A 15,629-nucleotide genomic window follows, 5' to 3' on the forward strand; every position below is an offset into this window, starting at 1 on the left:
CCACAGTCCTCATCAATGTCACACTACCCTTGTACAATTCATTGTTATTGTTAAAGTAAGAATTATAAAAAAAAAGAATTAAACATTATTATTGTTAAAGTAAGAATTATAAAAAAAAGAATTAAACATTATTATTGTTAAAGTAAGAATTATAAAAAAGAATTAAACATTATTATTGTTAAAGTAAGAATTATAAAAAAGAATTAAACATTATTATTGTTAAAGTAAGAATTATAAAAAAAGAATTACACATTATTATTGTTAAAGTAAGAATTATAAAAAAAGAATTACACATTATTATTGTTAAAGTAAGAATTATAAAAAAGAAAGAATTAAACATTATTATTGTTAAAGTAAGAATTATAAAAAAGAATTAAACAGTATTATTGTTAAAGTAAGAATTATAAAAAAGAATTAAACAGTATTATTGTTAAAGTAAGAATTATAAAAAAAGAATTAAACATTATTATTGTTAAAGTAAGAATTATAAAAAAAAGAATTAAACATTATTATTGTTAAAGTAAGAATTATAAAAAAGAATTAAACATTATTATTGTTAAAGTAAGAATTATAAAAAAAGAATTAAACATTGCCCACATTTCCTCTTCACTTCATTGCAAAAAGGCAAGTTTACACATCACACCCTGAAAATGAACACACAAAGCTACAATTTGTACTTAATCCAGTTCCTGTAATTAATGAAATTCTTTATTATTACAAACAGAAAAATAAAGGGTTGCACTGCAGTGGGGCAGGGGCTATATTCCATTTTCGACCAAATGAACTTCGACCAAGTGAGCTTTCAGTCAAGTGAGCTTTCAGTGAGGTGCAATACCTGGTATCACTTTCGACTAAGTGTAATTCGACCAAATGTATGGAATCCATATACACACACACACACACACACACACACACACACACACACACACACACACACACACATACACAGTATATATACAGAGAGAGAGAGAGAGAGAGAAGGAGAAGGACAGAGCAAAACAGAATGAGAGCTCAACAGGGTGCAGAGACAGTGCTTAAGCATTGAACAGAAGCTTGAATAAAGGTTCTGCCACTGTGCAGTGCCTCATGCCTCCCATGTTTTCTTAGCCTATGTGCTTTGCTGAAGAGCTAGAACAGCTTTAGAGATAACAGTGGAAATTCTATAAAAACTTAATATATGTGGGTACCTCCCTGTTATAAGCTTTGTAAGTAATTCTTGTATTTTAAACTCTTAAAAACATTTGGCTCGCAGTGTAGGTTTTCTCAGTAGTATATTAAACATGCGCGTTATTCACCTTTTTCTTTATTCCATAAAGGTCCAGAGATATGCCAGGTACATCTGCAGGATCATGGGAAAAGTGCAAGCAGTTGCATCAGCTGTTGAGTGGACAGAGGAACAGTTATGACCTGAAAGAGAGGATGTGCATTGGCAGCATGACTGCACAAGACAATTTGGCATTTCAAAGATTTCCCACTGATGAAGCCGAGGCAAAAATGCTCGCAAGTGCTGACTTGGATGACATGAAAAGTAAGACAAATACTTAAACTTTGGAAGGAAAAAATAAATAAAATGTCAGCAGACTCAGATAATTTATCTAACATGTTTTATCCTCTCATCTCGCTGGGTTGCCAAGTCTAAAGTATGTAGCAGTTTGTTCTATTAAGTGCACTATGTTGTTTCCTATGTTTCTGCTTACTGTATATTTTATTATTTATACATGCATTTTAGATAATTAAGTTTTCTAATAATGATCATAAGTGACACAATGTCCATAGCTTTTGTTTTCTTTCTCTCTACCACAGAATACATATTCAGCATGTTCTTCCCATATCTATGTTTTTCATTCACATCTTAATGCCCCTGAGCTGTATGCTCCCATGTATATTTTTCTTCCTCACATAAATCTGATAGTTTTACCACAGCATCTTGTTCCCATCTATTTTGCAGTACTTAAAACTGACACTAGGGTTTGTGTGAACTGTTCCAAGGGTCCTGCAATATTTTTATTGTCCTCTTGGAAACCTAATTTCCCAGACTGTTCTGTTCACAAGTAATTTGCAATCCTCTGACCTCACAAAAAAAGTACACACTTATTAGCAGTTTGTGTGTGTGTGTGTGTGTGTGTGTGTGTGTGTGTGTGTGTGTGTGTGTGTGTGTGTGTGTGTGTGTGTGTGTGTGTGTGTGTTTGTGTGTATGGATCTTCTTTTAATAATTGAAAGGCCATATCATTGAATTTAGTTTTCACAAGACAAAAATCACTAAAACAAAATAGCTGAATGGTAAATTTTTCCCAAGATAAGTAAACACTTGCCCAAACTCCAACAAAACACAGACCAGAGTAAATAAAACCCAGCTAGGTGGTGCGGCTTCACCTCCCACCCCCCAACTATATACACCAACTCCAATATTGCACTACAGTGTAGAAGAGGGCGTATTGGGCAAATGTTTACTTCCTGGGAAAAATTTGCCATTTAGGTATTTTGTTTTCGCACTTTTTGTCTTGTGAAAATGAAATTCGATGGTATATCTTTCAAATATTATATCAAATATGTGTGTGTGTGGGTGTGGGGGGGTGTATGTATGGATCTTCTTTTAATATTTGAAAGGCCATATCATTGAATTTAGTTTTCACAAGACAAAAATCACTAAAACAAAATACCCGAATGGTAAATTTTTCCCAGAGCAAGTAAACACTTGCCCAAACTCCAACAAAACACACACCAAAGTAAATAAAACCCAGCTAGGTGGGGGGCTTCACCTCCCACCCCCCCAACTATATATACCAACTCCAATATTTGTCTAGTCCTTCTAGCATGTCGAGGGATCAGTTGCTAGTGTCCTCTCCTGCTCAGCTGGTGAACCTGGGAATATTGAGGCAATGTTACAATTGCCTCATGTACACAGACAACCCTCTCCTCCTCCCACAAAACACAAATACATGCGAGAGATGCAACTATACGGCCAAACTGGAGGCTGAGCTCTCTCAACATAGGACTGGCAAGACCAGTCAGGAGGAGAAGGTTACCACACACACTATAGACCCAGTCTCACATAGTACCATCACAACCTCAAATCATACACATAAACACACAAAGACATACTCGCGGCTCTGATCAAAAATCTACCAAAACAGCAGAGGCCACCAAAGCAGACACCCAAACAACCACCACCTCAGAACACAACACCTGCAACACATAGACCTCACAGTCAGAGTGTCAAACAGTCACAGCCCTTAAGGCCAAACACAATGCCAGACACACTAGTCATTGGTGACTCCATAGTCAGACACACTGACGTCCCGCTCACCAGACTGAGTAAGGAGAAGGTCACAGTAAGCTGCCTGTCGGGCGCTAGAATCCACCACATAACGCAAGCACTCAGGTCTCTCAACAGCAGGTACAAATATGACTCAGTCATTGTCCACGCTGGTGTAAACGACCTGAGATGTACCTCCTTGGACTACATGAAAAGAGACATTGAGGAGCTCTCTGATTATGTAGCCCAGGCAGGTATGACCCTGACCTTGAGCAGTATCCTACCTTCACCAAGAATGATGCCACAATACAGAGATAAGATGATCAGCTTTAACAATTGGCTTAAACTCTGGTGTCATTCAAAGGGGATCCAATGTCTGTCTGCCTGGGATGACATGCTGGACAAGCCACGCTGCCGCAAGGGACGGCTTGCACCTGTCACCCTGGGATTCCGGATATTGGCAAAGGCTCTTGCCACCCCCATAGTGCCTTTTTAGGCAAGGCTCAAATTCTAAACCTACCACCCTAGAACACAAAAAGGAAAAAACTAAGGGTAATGCTGCTCAATGCCAGAAGTCTAAATCTCAAAATGCACGACTCGAGGCCCTTCTCAGTATGGAGAACATCGATGTCTGTGCAGTGACAGAAACCTGGTTCAAGGCTCCTGAGAGCACCCCAGCACTATCAGGTTTTACCTCTTATCATGCGTTCCGCCCCAAAATCCGGACAATACCAAGAAAGGAGGGTATCCATATTCATCAAAGACACCCACACCTCAAGACTGGTGGCAACGCACGATGCATCGGAGACCATCCAGGTGCAATTAACCATAGGCAAGACTGCTCTGCAAATTGTAGCATGTTACAGGCCACCCTCACAAACTCAGGAACCTCACATGGCCTTCTTGAAAACACTAGAGGGATAAATGTATCACCAAACACCATCATACTAGGTGACTTCAATTACCCTAATATAGACTGGGAACACTACTCAAGCCCAAACACCCTAGCCCAAAAGTTCCTGGAATTCATAAACTCAAATGCCATGGAACAACTAGTCACCATCCCCACAAGAGGAGAAAACATACTTGATCTCATCATCACGAACATGGGAGCACAATGTTCAACACCGGAAGTATACCCCTCACTGGTGAGATCAGATCACAAACTAATCACGCTGGAGGTCCTCATCCCACCCCACCTGAAATAAAAAAAACCACAGTAAAGAACTTCTAAAGCCGACTTCACACTTCTAAAGACTAGTGTGGTCTCCTTTAAGGCCCCGAGCCGACGGAAAACAGTACTCAAGCCGCTGAATCACTTACAAATGCCTTCTACCAGCACCTGCAGGACTGCATGGATAAGGCAATCCCAAGCAAAACAAAGACTCTTTGTACCAAAGGCAAGCGTCCACTCTGGTGGACCCCAGCCATAAACAAACTCTACAACAAAAGGAGGAAGCTACTACAAGATAGAGCAAAATCCTTAAAAGGTAAGACACCCTTGATCACTATAAGTAAAAACTAAGAGCTCTCATAAAATCATCCAAAGCAAATTTTGAGAGAAAAATAGCTAAAGACTCAAAAGACAATCATAAGGCCTTCTTTAGCTATGTTAGAAACCTGGGAGGAAACTCCCAGATATGCTCAGAACTAGTTCAAAATGATGTGAAGATTACTGATCCTACAGACATTGCCAACATACTGGCTGACAGGTTCAGTGCAAACTTCTCCCCTCCCCAAAAGGAGAGATATCTATACCAAGCGATTGCAGCCCCCAAACATCTCCAACACCCAAGTGAGAACTGCTCTCTCCAAAGCAAAAACACAGCATCCATGGGACCTGATGGTGTCCCCGGCTGTGTGCTCCACGAACTCAACGAGGAATTAAACCCACAGCTAGGACAGCTGTTTAATCATAGTCTTACCTCTGGATACGCACCCAGGAGTGGCGCACTGCAACTGTGGTCCCACTTCACAAAGGCGGTGCCTCCACCGACCCTGGAAATTACCGCCCATTAGCTTGACAAGCCTTATCTGCAAAGCCATGGAGAGGATCATAATGGACCTCATAAATAAAGACATAGGGAATTTGCAGACTTTGGATCCATCCCAGTTTGGCTTTGTCAAAGGCAGATCATGCCTTCTAAACTTGGTTGACTTTTTGAAACAGTCACCAAAGCCATTGATGAGGGAAAGGCAGTCCATACAGCCTACCTCGATCTGGCGAAGGCCTTTGATACAATACCCCACTCGGGTATCATTGAAAAACTCATCAGCTTAAATGTTAACCCATACATCACAAGATGGGTTGCAAACTGGCTGAGTGACAGAACCCACAGGGTCAGAGTTGCTGGCGCCATGTCAGACTCAAAGCCTGTCACAAGTGGTGTACCACAGGGCTCAGTCCTGGGCCCACTCTTGTTTGGCATCTACTTTTCCGAAGTACAAGCAAACACAGGGATATGTCTGACAAAGTTTGCAGATGACTGCAAACTGGGCCATAGTAGAAAACACATCTGACACAGATATCCTTCAGAAGGGTCTCACAGAAACGGATAACTGGTGCCAGAGCCATGGCCTAAAGTTAAATGCCAAAAAATGCATAGTCATACCCTTCGGGAAAAACAAGGTTACCCCTAGCTACCAAATAGGTGGCAATCCACTGAGTACAGAAGAAGTTATCAGGGACCTGGGGACCCAGGTTGATAGTAGTCTGTCATTCGACACCCATGTAGCTAAAAGTAGTTAGGAAGACCTTCTACATTGCCCACCTTATCATGAAGGGATTCTCATCTAGATCAAGGGAAGTCATAGTCTCCCTATACTCATCACTCATCTGACCAATGATTGAGTACAATGCCCCATTCGGAATGTATCTGACCCGACACTTGCAGCAGCTGGAGAGGCCACAAAAGTTCCTCACCAAAAGGATAAAGGGTCTCAAACATCTGTCCTATGCTGCCCGACTGAAAGAACTCCAGCTCTATTCAGTCGCTTACCGCTTGCTCAGAGGTGACCTTTGCCTAACATACAAGGCCATGTCAAACCCAGATTTGATGAATATGCTTCACCGCAAAAAATCTAGATCCGTCAGAGCCACAAGGGCGGGAGACTTAAACCTCGACACGGCTATTAATAGGACGTGCTGGAGGGATAGATTCATCACCCAAAGACTCCCTATGCTGTGGAATAAAATCCCGGTATATGTGAGGCAGAGCACCTCGCTGGCCTTGTTCAAGAGAAATCTTGACCAATGGATGGGAGATCGCAGATATACCCCAGGGATTACCTCAGTGTCACTGCTCAACAGAGGCACAGCAAAATAATGGGTATAGTTCCCCATACTAAAGGGGTGGCGTAAGCCACAAAACTATGGGCTAGGCTTGTAAATGCCCTCGGGCAGATAGCCTAGTATGAACCTATGAACCTATGAACCTAATATTGCACTACAGTGTAGAATAGGGCATATTGGGCAAGTGTTTACTTCCTGGGAAAAATTTGCCATTTAGGTATTTCGTTTTCACACTTTTTGTCTTGTGAAAATGAAATTCGATGGTATGTCTTTCAAATATCATATCAAATGTGTGTGTGTGTGTGTGTGTGTGTGTGTGTGTGTGTGTGTGTGTGTGTGTGTGTGTGTGTGTGTGTGTGTGTGTGTGTGTGTGTGTGTGTGTGTGTGTGTGTGTGTGTGTGTGTGTGTGTGTGCATGTGTGTGTGTATGTATGGATCTTTTTTTAATATTTGAAAGGTCATATCATTGAATTTAGTTTTCACAAGACAAAAATCGCTAAAACAAAATACCTGAATGGTAAATTTTTCCCAGGTCTAGTAAACACTTGCCCAAACTCCAACAAAACACACACCAGAGTAAATAAAACCCAGCTAGGTGGGGGGCTTCACCTCTCACCCCCCCAACTATATATATGAACTCCAATATTGCACTACAGTGTAGAAGAGGGCATATTGGGCAAGTGTTTACTTCCTGGGAAAAATTTGCCATTTAGGTATTTAGTTTTCGCAATTTTTGTCTTGTGAAAATGAAATTCGATGGTATGTCTTTCAAATATTATACCAAATATATGTGTGTGTGTGTGTGTGTGTGTGTGTGTGTGTGTGTGTGTGTGTGTGTGTGTGTGTGTGTGTGTGTGTGTGTGTGTGTGTGTGTGTGTGTGTGTGTGTATGTATATGTACATAAAGAAAAACAGACACATGTCCATCAAAAGTTAAATTACTGTCCATTTAATTTCCCAAATCCTGAACAACTGGGTCAGCTTTTAGGGGCATATTATCAATGTGGTAGTTCCCTGGATAGATGATGTCCCAAAGAATACACTAATGCATTTTTTGGCATTTAGTTTCAGTCCACAGTTTTGACACCAATTGTGTATTGAGACAAACCTTCCTGCAGGATGACTAAGTCATTTGAAAATTCAGTGACTGCTCCTAGCTTGCATCATCTGCAGACTTAGTCAGACATAGCCCCTTAGTATTGGCTTTTACTTCTGAAAGGTAAATGCCAAGCAGGAGAGGAGCCATCACAGTACCCCAGGGGACTCCACTGGTGATTGGTCTCTTTGTGGAGGTAATGTCCCCTGTTTTGGTTATCTGCATCCTATCTGTGAGAGAGGTGGCAATCCAGTGGGTGACACAGGGGTTAATTCCTAGTGTATTTAGCTTTTCTACTATGCCTGACTAGGGAGTTTTGCCAAAACCTTTGGCCAGATTGAGGTTTGTGGTAGTTACTATTTTGCTTTCATCCAGTACTTTGATGACCTTTTCAAAGAAATTCACCAGTTTGAATAAGCATGATCCACACTTGACAAATTCAAACTGAGAAAGGTCCATGACTGGAGGTTCTCTGTGTCCTGATTGATTAATTCCATGATGTCTTTCCATGGCGTTATATATATAAGGCTGGTCAGACTTATGAGTCTGTAATTGCCTGGGTCTGTGGAAGGTCCTCCCTTATGCTGGAGAATGACTGCAACTATTTTATGGTACAAAACCTGTATGGAGGCTGAGAATGAACAGTGTTGTTAGGGGTGTGGCTGAGACTAAGCAGTGTTGTTAGGGGTGTGGCTGAGACTGAACAGTGTTGTTAGGGGTGCGGCTGAGACTGAACAGTGTTGTTAGGGGTGTGGCTAAATTGTGGTTCATGCTATATAAAGGAAAACTACACTTTCTCCTAAAGTTTAATACAACTCTTAGTTTGTTTTTCATCCCACAGTATGGTTAACAGTATTGTGTAGGTGAACTTTATAAAACTTTCATTTCCTTACCTGGGAATCAAAGGTAAAGACTACTCACTTTTTAAAGCTTAACTTCTCACATAATTAGCAGAGGAATTTGTCTATGCCTGCATGACATACCACAGACAGAAATTTATAGTCAGATACTGCTGACAGTCTTATGTAGGTTATAAGTCTTGCAGTTGTCAGCAGCTGCTGTAAAAAGACAGAGATGTGAAACTGTCTTCCATTGTCTTTATTGCAGAGAGGAAAATAATTTACACTGATTTATAGCTGTTTCCAGTGCAACAATGCCTTTCGTAGCAAAACAAAGCAATTAGATCAGTCAGTGGTTCAAACACAGTCACCATCTTTGTTAAATTTACATAAGCAGTATCACAGTATTGAAACACTAAGCTTTACACTTCAACTGTTTGTTGTTTAGATTACTTTACATTTTAAGATGACTTAAATGTAATATCAAAGATGTCTTGTGGCATTTAGAGAAAAGTCAGAAAATATTTTTCTTGCAATTCTTGTAAAGCATCAACAAATTTACCAAGTAGGGGGAGGGAACTGTCACTTCATCTTGGACTAGTAAAAGTTACTTTGAATAAAGGCCTGCAGTTAGCTACTCTTTTGGTTGCAGCTATATAACTCCTTCAAATGCTGTAAAACAAGCCCTGAGACACACACAAATGAGGGCCATTTAAAAAATAAAAGAAGCAATCCTGTACAGACAGTATATAAGATGACAGCGACTGACACTTATCCCATTATATGTCAATGGAATGGGAATACACCACTGCTTCCGTATGTCTAGCATGACTCGTATAAAGCAGACTTGAAATGGATTATGGGAAAGAGAAAGGCTTTATGAAAACAAGATCACATTTGTATATCAAGCCCCATTGGCAGCCATTTTGCAGAAAAGATATTAGCATTTTTTCAGGAAGCACTCAGAGTAATTTTGAGGTGTTAAAATAGCTCAGAAAACAAAGACAGGGTGAAAAAAATATTTTTTTAGTTCTAAGGAGGACTTGTCTTTTAAGATGCATCCAGGGATATTGTCAGGGGACAGCAATGCTGTATTTTTAGTTTTGATAGCACTTTTATGACTTTTTCTTGTGTGACATCTGGATGCCAGCCAGTTGTAGGTATATCTTGAGGGGCAGATGGAGGGGGAGAGAGGGGTAAAGTTAAAGCTACATTTATTGGCCAGTAGGTTTGTTGTATTGTCAGCACCAGTGTAGGTTACAGTGCTCACAATCAGCTTAGCACATTGCTGCATTCTGCTTTGGAGACTACAAACATAACTAAAAAATGCTTTATCAAACATGGCTTTGGTGGATTTTATTAAACTCCTGAGTTTATTTATTTATTTATTTGACATCTGTTTACTGGGAAAGTCCGACTGGGTTGGTGCCCATTTTCAGCAGAGGCCTGGGGAGAAAATCTCCAGAGGCAATTAGCATATTACATTATTTATTTATTTTATTTATTTATTTACATTTGTTTACCGTGAAATTCCAACTGGACACAGGTCCTTTTTTAGTGGAGGCTCGGGGAGAAATGCTCCACAGGAAGACATTGTAGATGGTAAACAATAACAGTCAAGGTATGTATACAGTGGAGGTGATCATGACATGGAGAAATAAAGGAGCAAATTAGGTACAACTGAGTCGTGCGCTCTAATTACAGCATTTAGAAAGAAGTAAAGCACAGCGCTACAAATTATCGAAACAGTAACTAGATAATAATAACAAATAGAAACCTGAATCCTGGAAGGATTAACTAGCAGTGATAGAGGGGATACACTATCTAAATCTGGGAAAGGAGGGTTTATTAGACAGGGTATGGACAAGGGCAAAGCAAGTGAGAACTTAGGTGAGCGTATTACAATACAACAATGAAAGTTTTCACATACTAGAAAGAATGTACATATGGACAGCACATCATTGTTACATATATTACATGAAATATACTTGCACATTAATTACAGATATTAGATATTAATAAGGAGACTATATCCATGAAGCAACTAGTCATTACAATTATATGATTAAGATCAGCAGGATTCTGCTTGATAGTTAAATAATTTGTGTTTATTTTGATGTACTAAGTATACATATCTTATAGTACAGGATTGGGACAGGAGGGGAGTTATAGGATACATTGTACTTAGTATACATACCTTATAATACAGAGTGTGGAGAGGAGGGGAGTTACAGGATACAATGTAGTAAGTATACATATCTTATAGTACAGGGTTGGGACAATAGAGGAGTTACCGGATACAATGTACTTAGTATACATATCTTATAGTACCGGATTGGAACAGGAGGGAAGTTACAGGACACAATGTACTTAGTATACATATCTTATAGTACAGGATTGGGACAGGAGGGGAGTTACAGTATACAATGTACTAAGTATACATATCTTATAGTACAGGGTTGGGATAGGTGGGGTGTTACAGTATACAATGTACTTAGTATACATATCTTATAGTACAGGATTGGAACAGGAGGGGAGTTACAGGACACAATGTACTTAGTATACATATCTTATAGTACAGGATTGGAACAGGAGGGGAGTTACAGGACACAATGTACTTAGTATACATATCTTATAGTACAGGGTTGGGACAGGAGGGGAGTTACAGGATACAATGTACTTAGTATACATATCTTATAGTACAGGGTTGGAACAGGAGGGGAGTTACAGGATACAATGTACTTAGTATACATATCTTATAGAACAAGGTTGGGACAGGAGGGGAGTTACAGGACACAATGTACGTAGTATGCATATCTTATAGTGCATGGTTGGGACAGGAGGGGAGTTACAGGATACAATGTACTTAGTATACATATCTTATAGTACAGGGTTGGGACAGGAGGGAAGTTACAGGATACAATGTACTTAGTATACATACCTTATAATACAGGGTGTGGAGAGGAGGGGTGTTACAGTATACAACATACTTAGTATGCATATCTTATAGTACAGGGTTGGAAGAGGAGGTAAGTTACAGGATACAATGTACTTAGTATGCATATCTAATAGTACAGGGATGGGACAGGAGGGGAGGTACAGGATACAATGTACTTAGTATTCATATCTTATAGTACAGGGTTGGAAAAGGAGGGGAGTTACAGGATACAATGTAGTATACATATATTATAGTACAAGGTTGTGAGGGGAGGGGAGTTACAGGATACAATGTACTTAGTATACATATCTTATACTACAGGGTTGTGAGAGGAGGGGAGTTACAGGATACAATGTACTTAGTATACATATCTTATAATACAGGGTGTGGAGAGGAGGGATGTTACAGTATACAACATACTTAGTATGCATATCTTATAGTACAGGGTTGGGAGAGGAGGGAAGTTACAGGATACAATGTACTTAGTATACATATCTTATAGTACAGGGTTGGAACAGGAGGGGAGTTACAGGATACAATGTACTTAGTATACATATCTTATAGTACAGGGTTGGGAGGGTAGTTACAGGATACAATGTACTTAGTATACATATCTTATAGTACAGGGTTGGGACAGGAGGGGAGTTACAGGATACAATGTACTTAGTATACATATCTTATAGTACAGGGTTGGAACAGGAGGGGAGTTACAGGATACAATGTACTTAGTATACATATATTATAGTACAGGGTTGTGAGGGGAGGGGAGTTACAGGATACAATGTACTTAGTATACATATCTTATACTACAGGGTTGTGAGAGGAGGGGAGTTACAGGATACAATGTACTTAGTGTACATATCTTATAGTACAGGGATGGGACAGGAGGGGAGTTACAGGATACAATGTACTTAGTATACATATCTTATAGTACAGGGTTGGGGCAGGAGGGGAGTTACAGTATACAATGTACTAAGTATACATACCTTATAGTACAGGGTTGGAACAGGAGGGGTGTTACAGTATACAATGTACTAAGTATACATATCTTATAGTACAGGGTTGGGACAGGAGGGGAGTTACAGGATACAATGTACTTAGTATACATACCTTATAATACAGGGTGTGGAGAGGAGGGGTGTTACAGTATACAATGTACTAAGTATACATATCTTATAGTACAGGGATGGGGCAGGAGGGGAGTTACAGTATACAACATACTTAGTATACATATCTTATAGTACAGGGTTGGGGCAGGAGGGGAGTTACAGGATACAATGTACTTAGTATACATATCTTATAGTACAGGGTTGGGGCAGGAGGGGAGTTACAGGATACAATGTACTTAGTATACATATCTTATTGTATAGGGTGTGGAGAGGAGGGGTGTTACAGTATACAATGTACTTAGTATGCATATCTTATAGTACAGGGTTGGGGCAGGAGGGGAGTTACAGGATACAATGTACTTAGTATACATATCTTATAGTACAGGGTGTGGAGAGGAGGGGTGTTACAGTATACAATGTACTTAGTATGCATATCTTATAGTACAGGGTTGGGGCAGGAGGGGATTTACAGGATACAATGTACTTAGTGTACATATCTTATAGTACAGGGTTGGGACAGGAGGGGAGTTACAGGATACAATGTACTTAGTATACATATCTTATAGTACAGGGTTGGGACAGGAGGGGAGTTACAGGATACAATGTACTTAGTATACATACCTTATAATACAGGGTGTGGAGAGGAGGGGTGTTACAGTATACAATGTACTAAGTATACATATCTTATAGTACAGGGTTGGGACAGGAGGGGAGTTACAGGACACAATGTACTTAGTATACATATCTTATAGTACAGGGTTGGGACAGGAGGGGTGTTACAGTATACAATGTACTAAGTATACATATCTTATAGTACAGGGTTGGGACAGGAGGGGAGTTACAGGATACAATGTACTTAGTATGCATATTTTATAGTACAGGGTTGGGACAGGAAGGGAGTTACAGGATACAATGTACTTAGTATACATACCTTATAATACAGGGTGTGGAGAGGAGGGTTGTTACAATATCCAATGTACTAAGTAAACATATCTTATAGTACAGGGTTGGGACAGGAGGGGTGTTACAGTATACAATGTACTAAGTATACATATCTTATAGTACAGGGTTGGGACAGGAGAGGAGTTACAGTATACAATGTACTAAGTATACATATCTTATAGTACAGGGTTGGGACAGGAGGGGAGTTACAGGATACAATGTACTTAGTATACATATCTTATAGTACAGGGTTGGGACAGGAGGGAGTTACAGTATACAATGTACTTAGTATACATACCTTATAATACAGGGTGTGGAGAGGAGGGGTGTTACAGTATACAATGTACTAAGTATACATATCTTATAGTACAGGGTTGGGACAGGAGGGGAGTTACAGGACACAATGTACTTAGTATACATATCTTATAGTACAGGGTTGGGAGAGGAGGGGTGTTACAGTATACAATGTACTTAGTATACATATCTTATAGTACAGGGTTGGGACAGGAGAGGAGTTACAGGATACAATGTACTTAGTATACATATCTTATAGTACAGGGTTGGGACAGGAGAGGAGTTACAGGATACAATGTACTTAGTATACATATCTTATAGTACAGGGTTGGGACAGGAGGGAAGTTACAGGATGCAATGTACTTAGTATACATACCTTATAATACAGGGTGTGGAGAGGAGGGGTGTTACAGTATACAATGTACTAAGTATACATATCTTATAGTACAGGGTTGGGACAGGAGGGGAGTTTCAGGACACAATGTACTTAGTATACATATCTTATAGTACAGGGTTGGGACAGGAGGGGTGTTACAGTATACAATGTACTAAGTTTACATATCTTATAGTACAGGGTTGGGACAGGAGGGGAGTTACAGGATACACTGTACTTAGTATGCATATCTTATAGTACAGGGTTGGGACAGGAGGGGAGTTACAGGATACAATGTACTTAGTATACATATCTTATAGTACAGGGTGTGGAGAGGAGGGGTGTTACAGTATACAATGTACTAAGTACACATATCTTATAGTACACGGTTGGGACAGGAGGGGAGTTACAGGACACAATGTACTTAGTATACATATCTTATAGTACAGGGTTGGGAGAGGAGGGGTGTTACAGTATACAATGTACTAAGTATACATATCTTATAGTACAGGGTTGGGACAGGAGGGGAGTTACAGGATACAATGTATTTAGTATACATATCTTATAGTACAGGGTTGGGACAGGAGGGGAGTTACAGGATACAATGTACTTAGTATACATACCTTATAATACAGGGTGTGGAGAGGAGGGGTGTTACAGTATACAATGTACTAAGTATACATATCTTATAGTACAGGGTTGGGACAGGAGGGGAGTTACAGGACACAATGTACTTAGTATACATATCTTATAGTACAGGGTTGGGAGAGGAGGGGTGTTACAGTATACAATGTACTTAGTATACATATCTTATAGTACAGGGTTGGGACAGGAGAGGAGTTACAGGATACAATGTACTTAGTATACATATCTTATAGTACAGGGTTGGGACAGGAGAGGAGTTACAGGATACAATGTACTTAGTATACATATCTTATAGTACAGGGTTGGGACAGGAGGGGAGTTACAGGATACAATGTACTTAGTATACATACCTTATAATACAGGGTGTGGAGAGGAGGGGTGTTACAGGATACCATGTACTTAGTATACATATCTTATAGTACAGGGTTGGGACAGGAGGGGAGTTACAGGACACAATTTACATAGTATACATATCTTATAGTACAGGGTTGGGACAGGAGGGGTGGTACAGGATACAATGTACTTAGTATACATATGTTATAATACAGGGTTGGGACAGGAGGGGAGTTACAGGAAAAAAAAACAATTTTTACATTAAAGGGGGGGAAAAAAACAAAAAAAAATTCTTAAAAAAAGGGGGGGGGGGGGGGGGGGGGGTTTTTTTTTTTTTTTTTTTTTTTTTTTTTTCAAAGGTTTTTTTTTTGGGGGGGGGGAACAGGAGGGTTGGTACAAGGAAAAAAAACAAAATTGGTACTTTTTTTTTTGGGGGGGGAAATTTAAAAAAATTTTTTAAAAATACAGGGGGTTGGGGAAAAAAAAAGGGGGGAAGGTTACAGGTACAATGTAC

At 39.8% G+C, this 15,629-nt stretch overlaps 1 protein-coding gene across 1 annotated transcript in view; it reads left to right on the plus strand.

The window, feature by feature from the left end:
• Positions 1-15,629, plus strand: part of SLC4A3 (solute carrier family 4 member 3) — a 2,820,719-nt gene that overhangs the window by 1,527,916 nt on the left and 1,277,174 nt on the right. Inside the window, exon 8 of the mRNA XM_044074803.1 lies at positions 1,317-1,528. Coding sequence (XP_043930738.1) covers positions 1,317-1,528 — 212 coding nt within the window. The remainder of the gene's footprint in view (positions 1-1,316; positions 1,529-15,629) is intronic.

Source organism: Protopterus annectens, chromosome 6.part0 (genome assembly GCF_019279795.1).
Source record: "Protopterus annectens isolate FY-2018-M chromosome 6.part0, PAN1.0, whole genome shotgun sequence".
Classification (NCBI taxonomy): Eukaryota; Metazoa; Chordata; order Ceratodontiformes; family Protopteridae; genus Protopterus; species Protopterus annectens.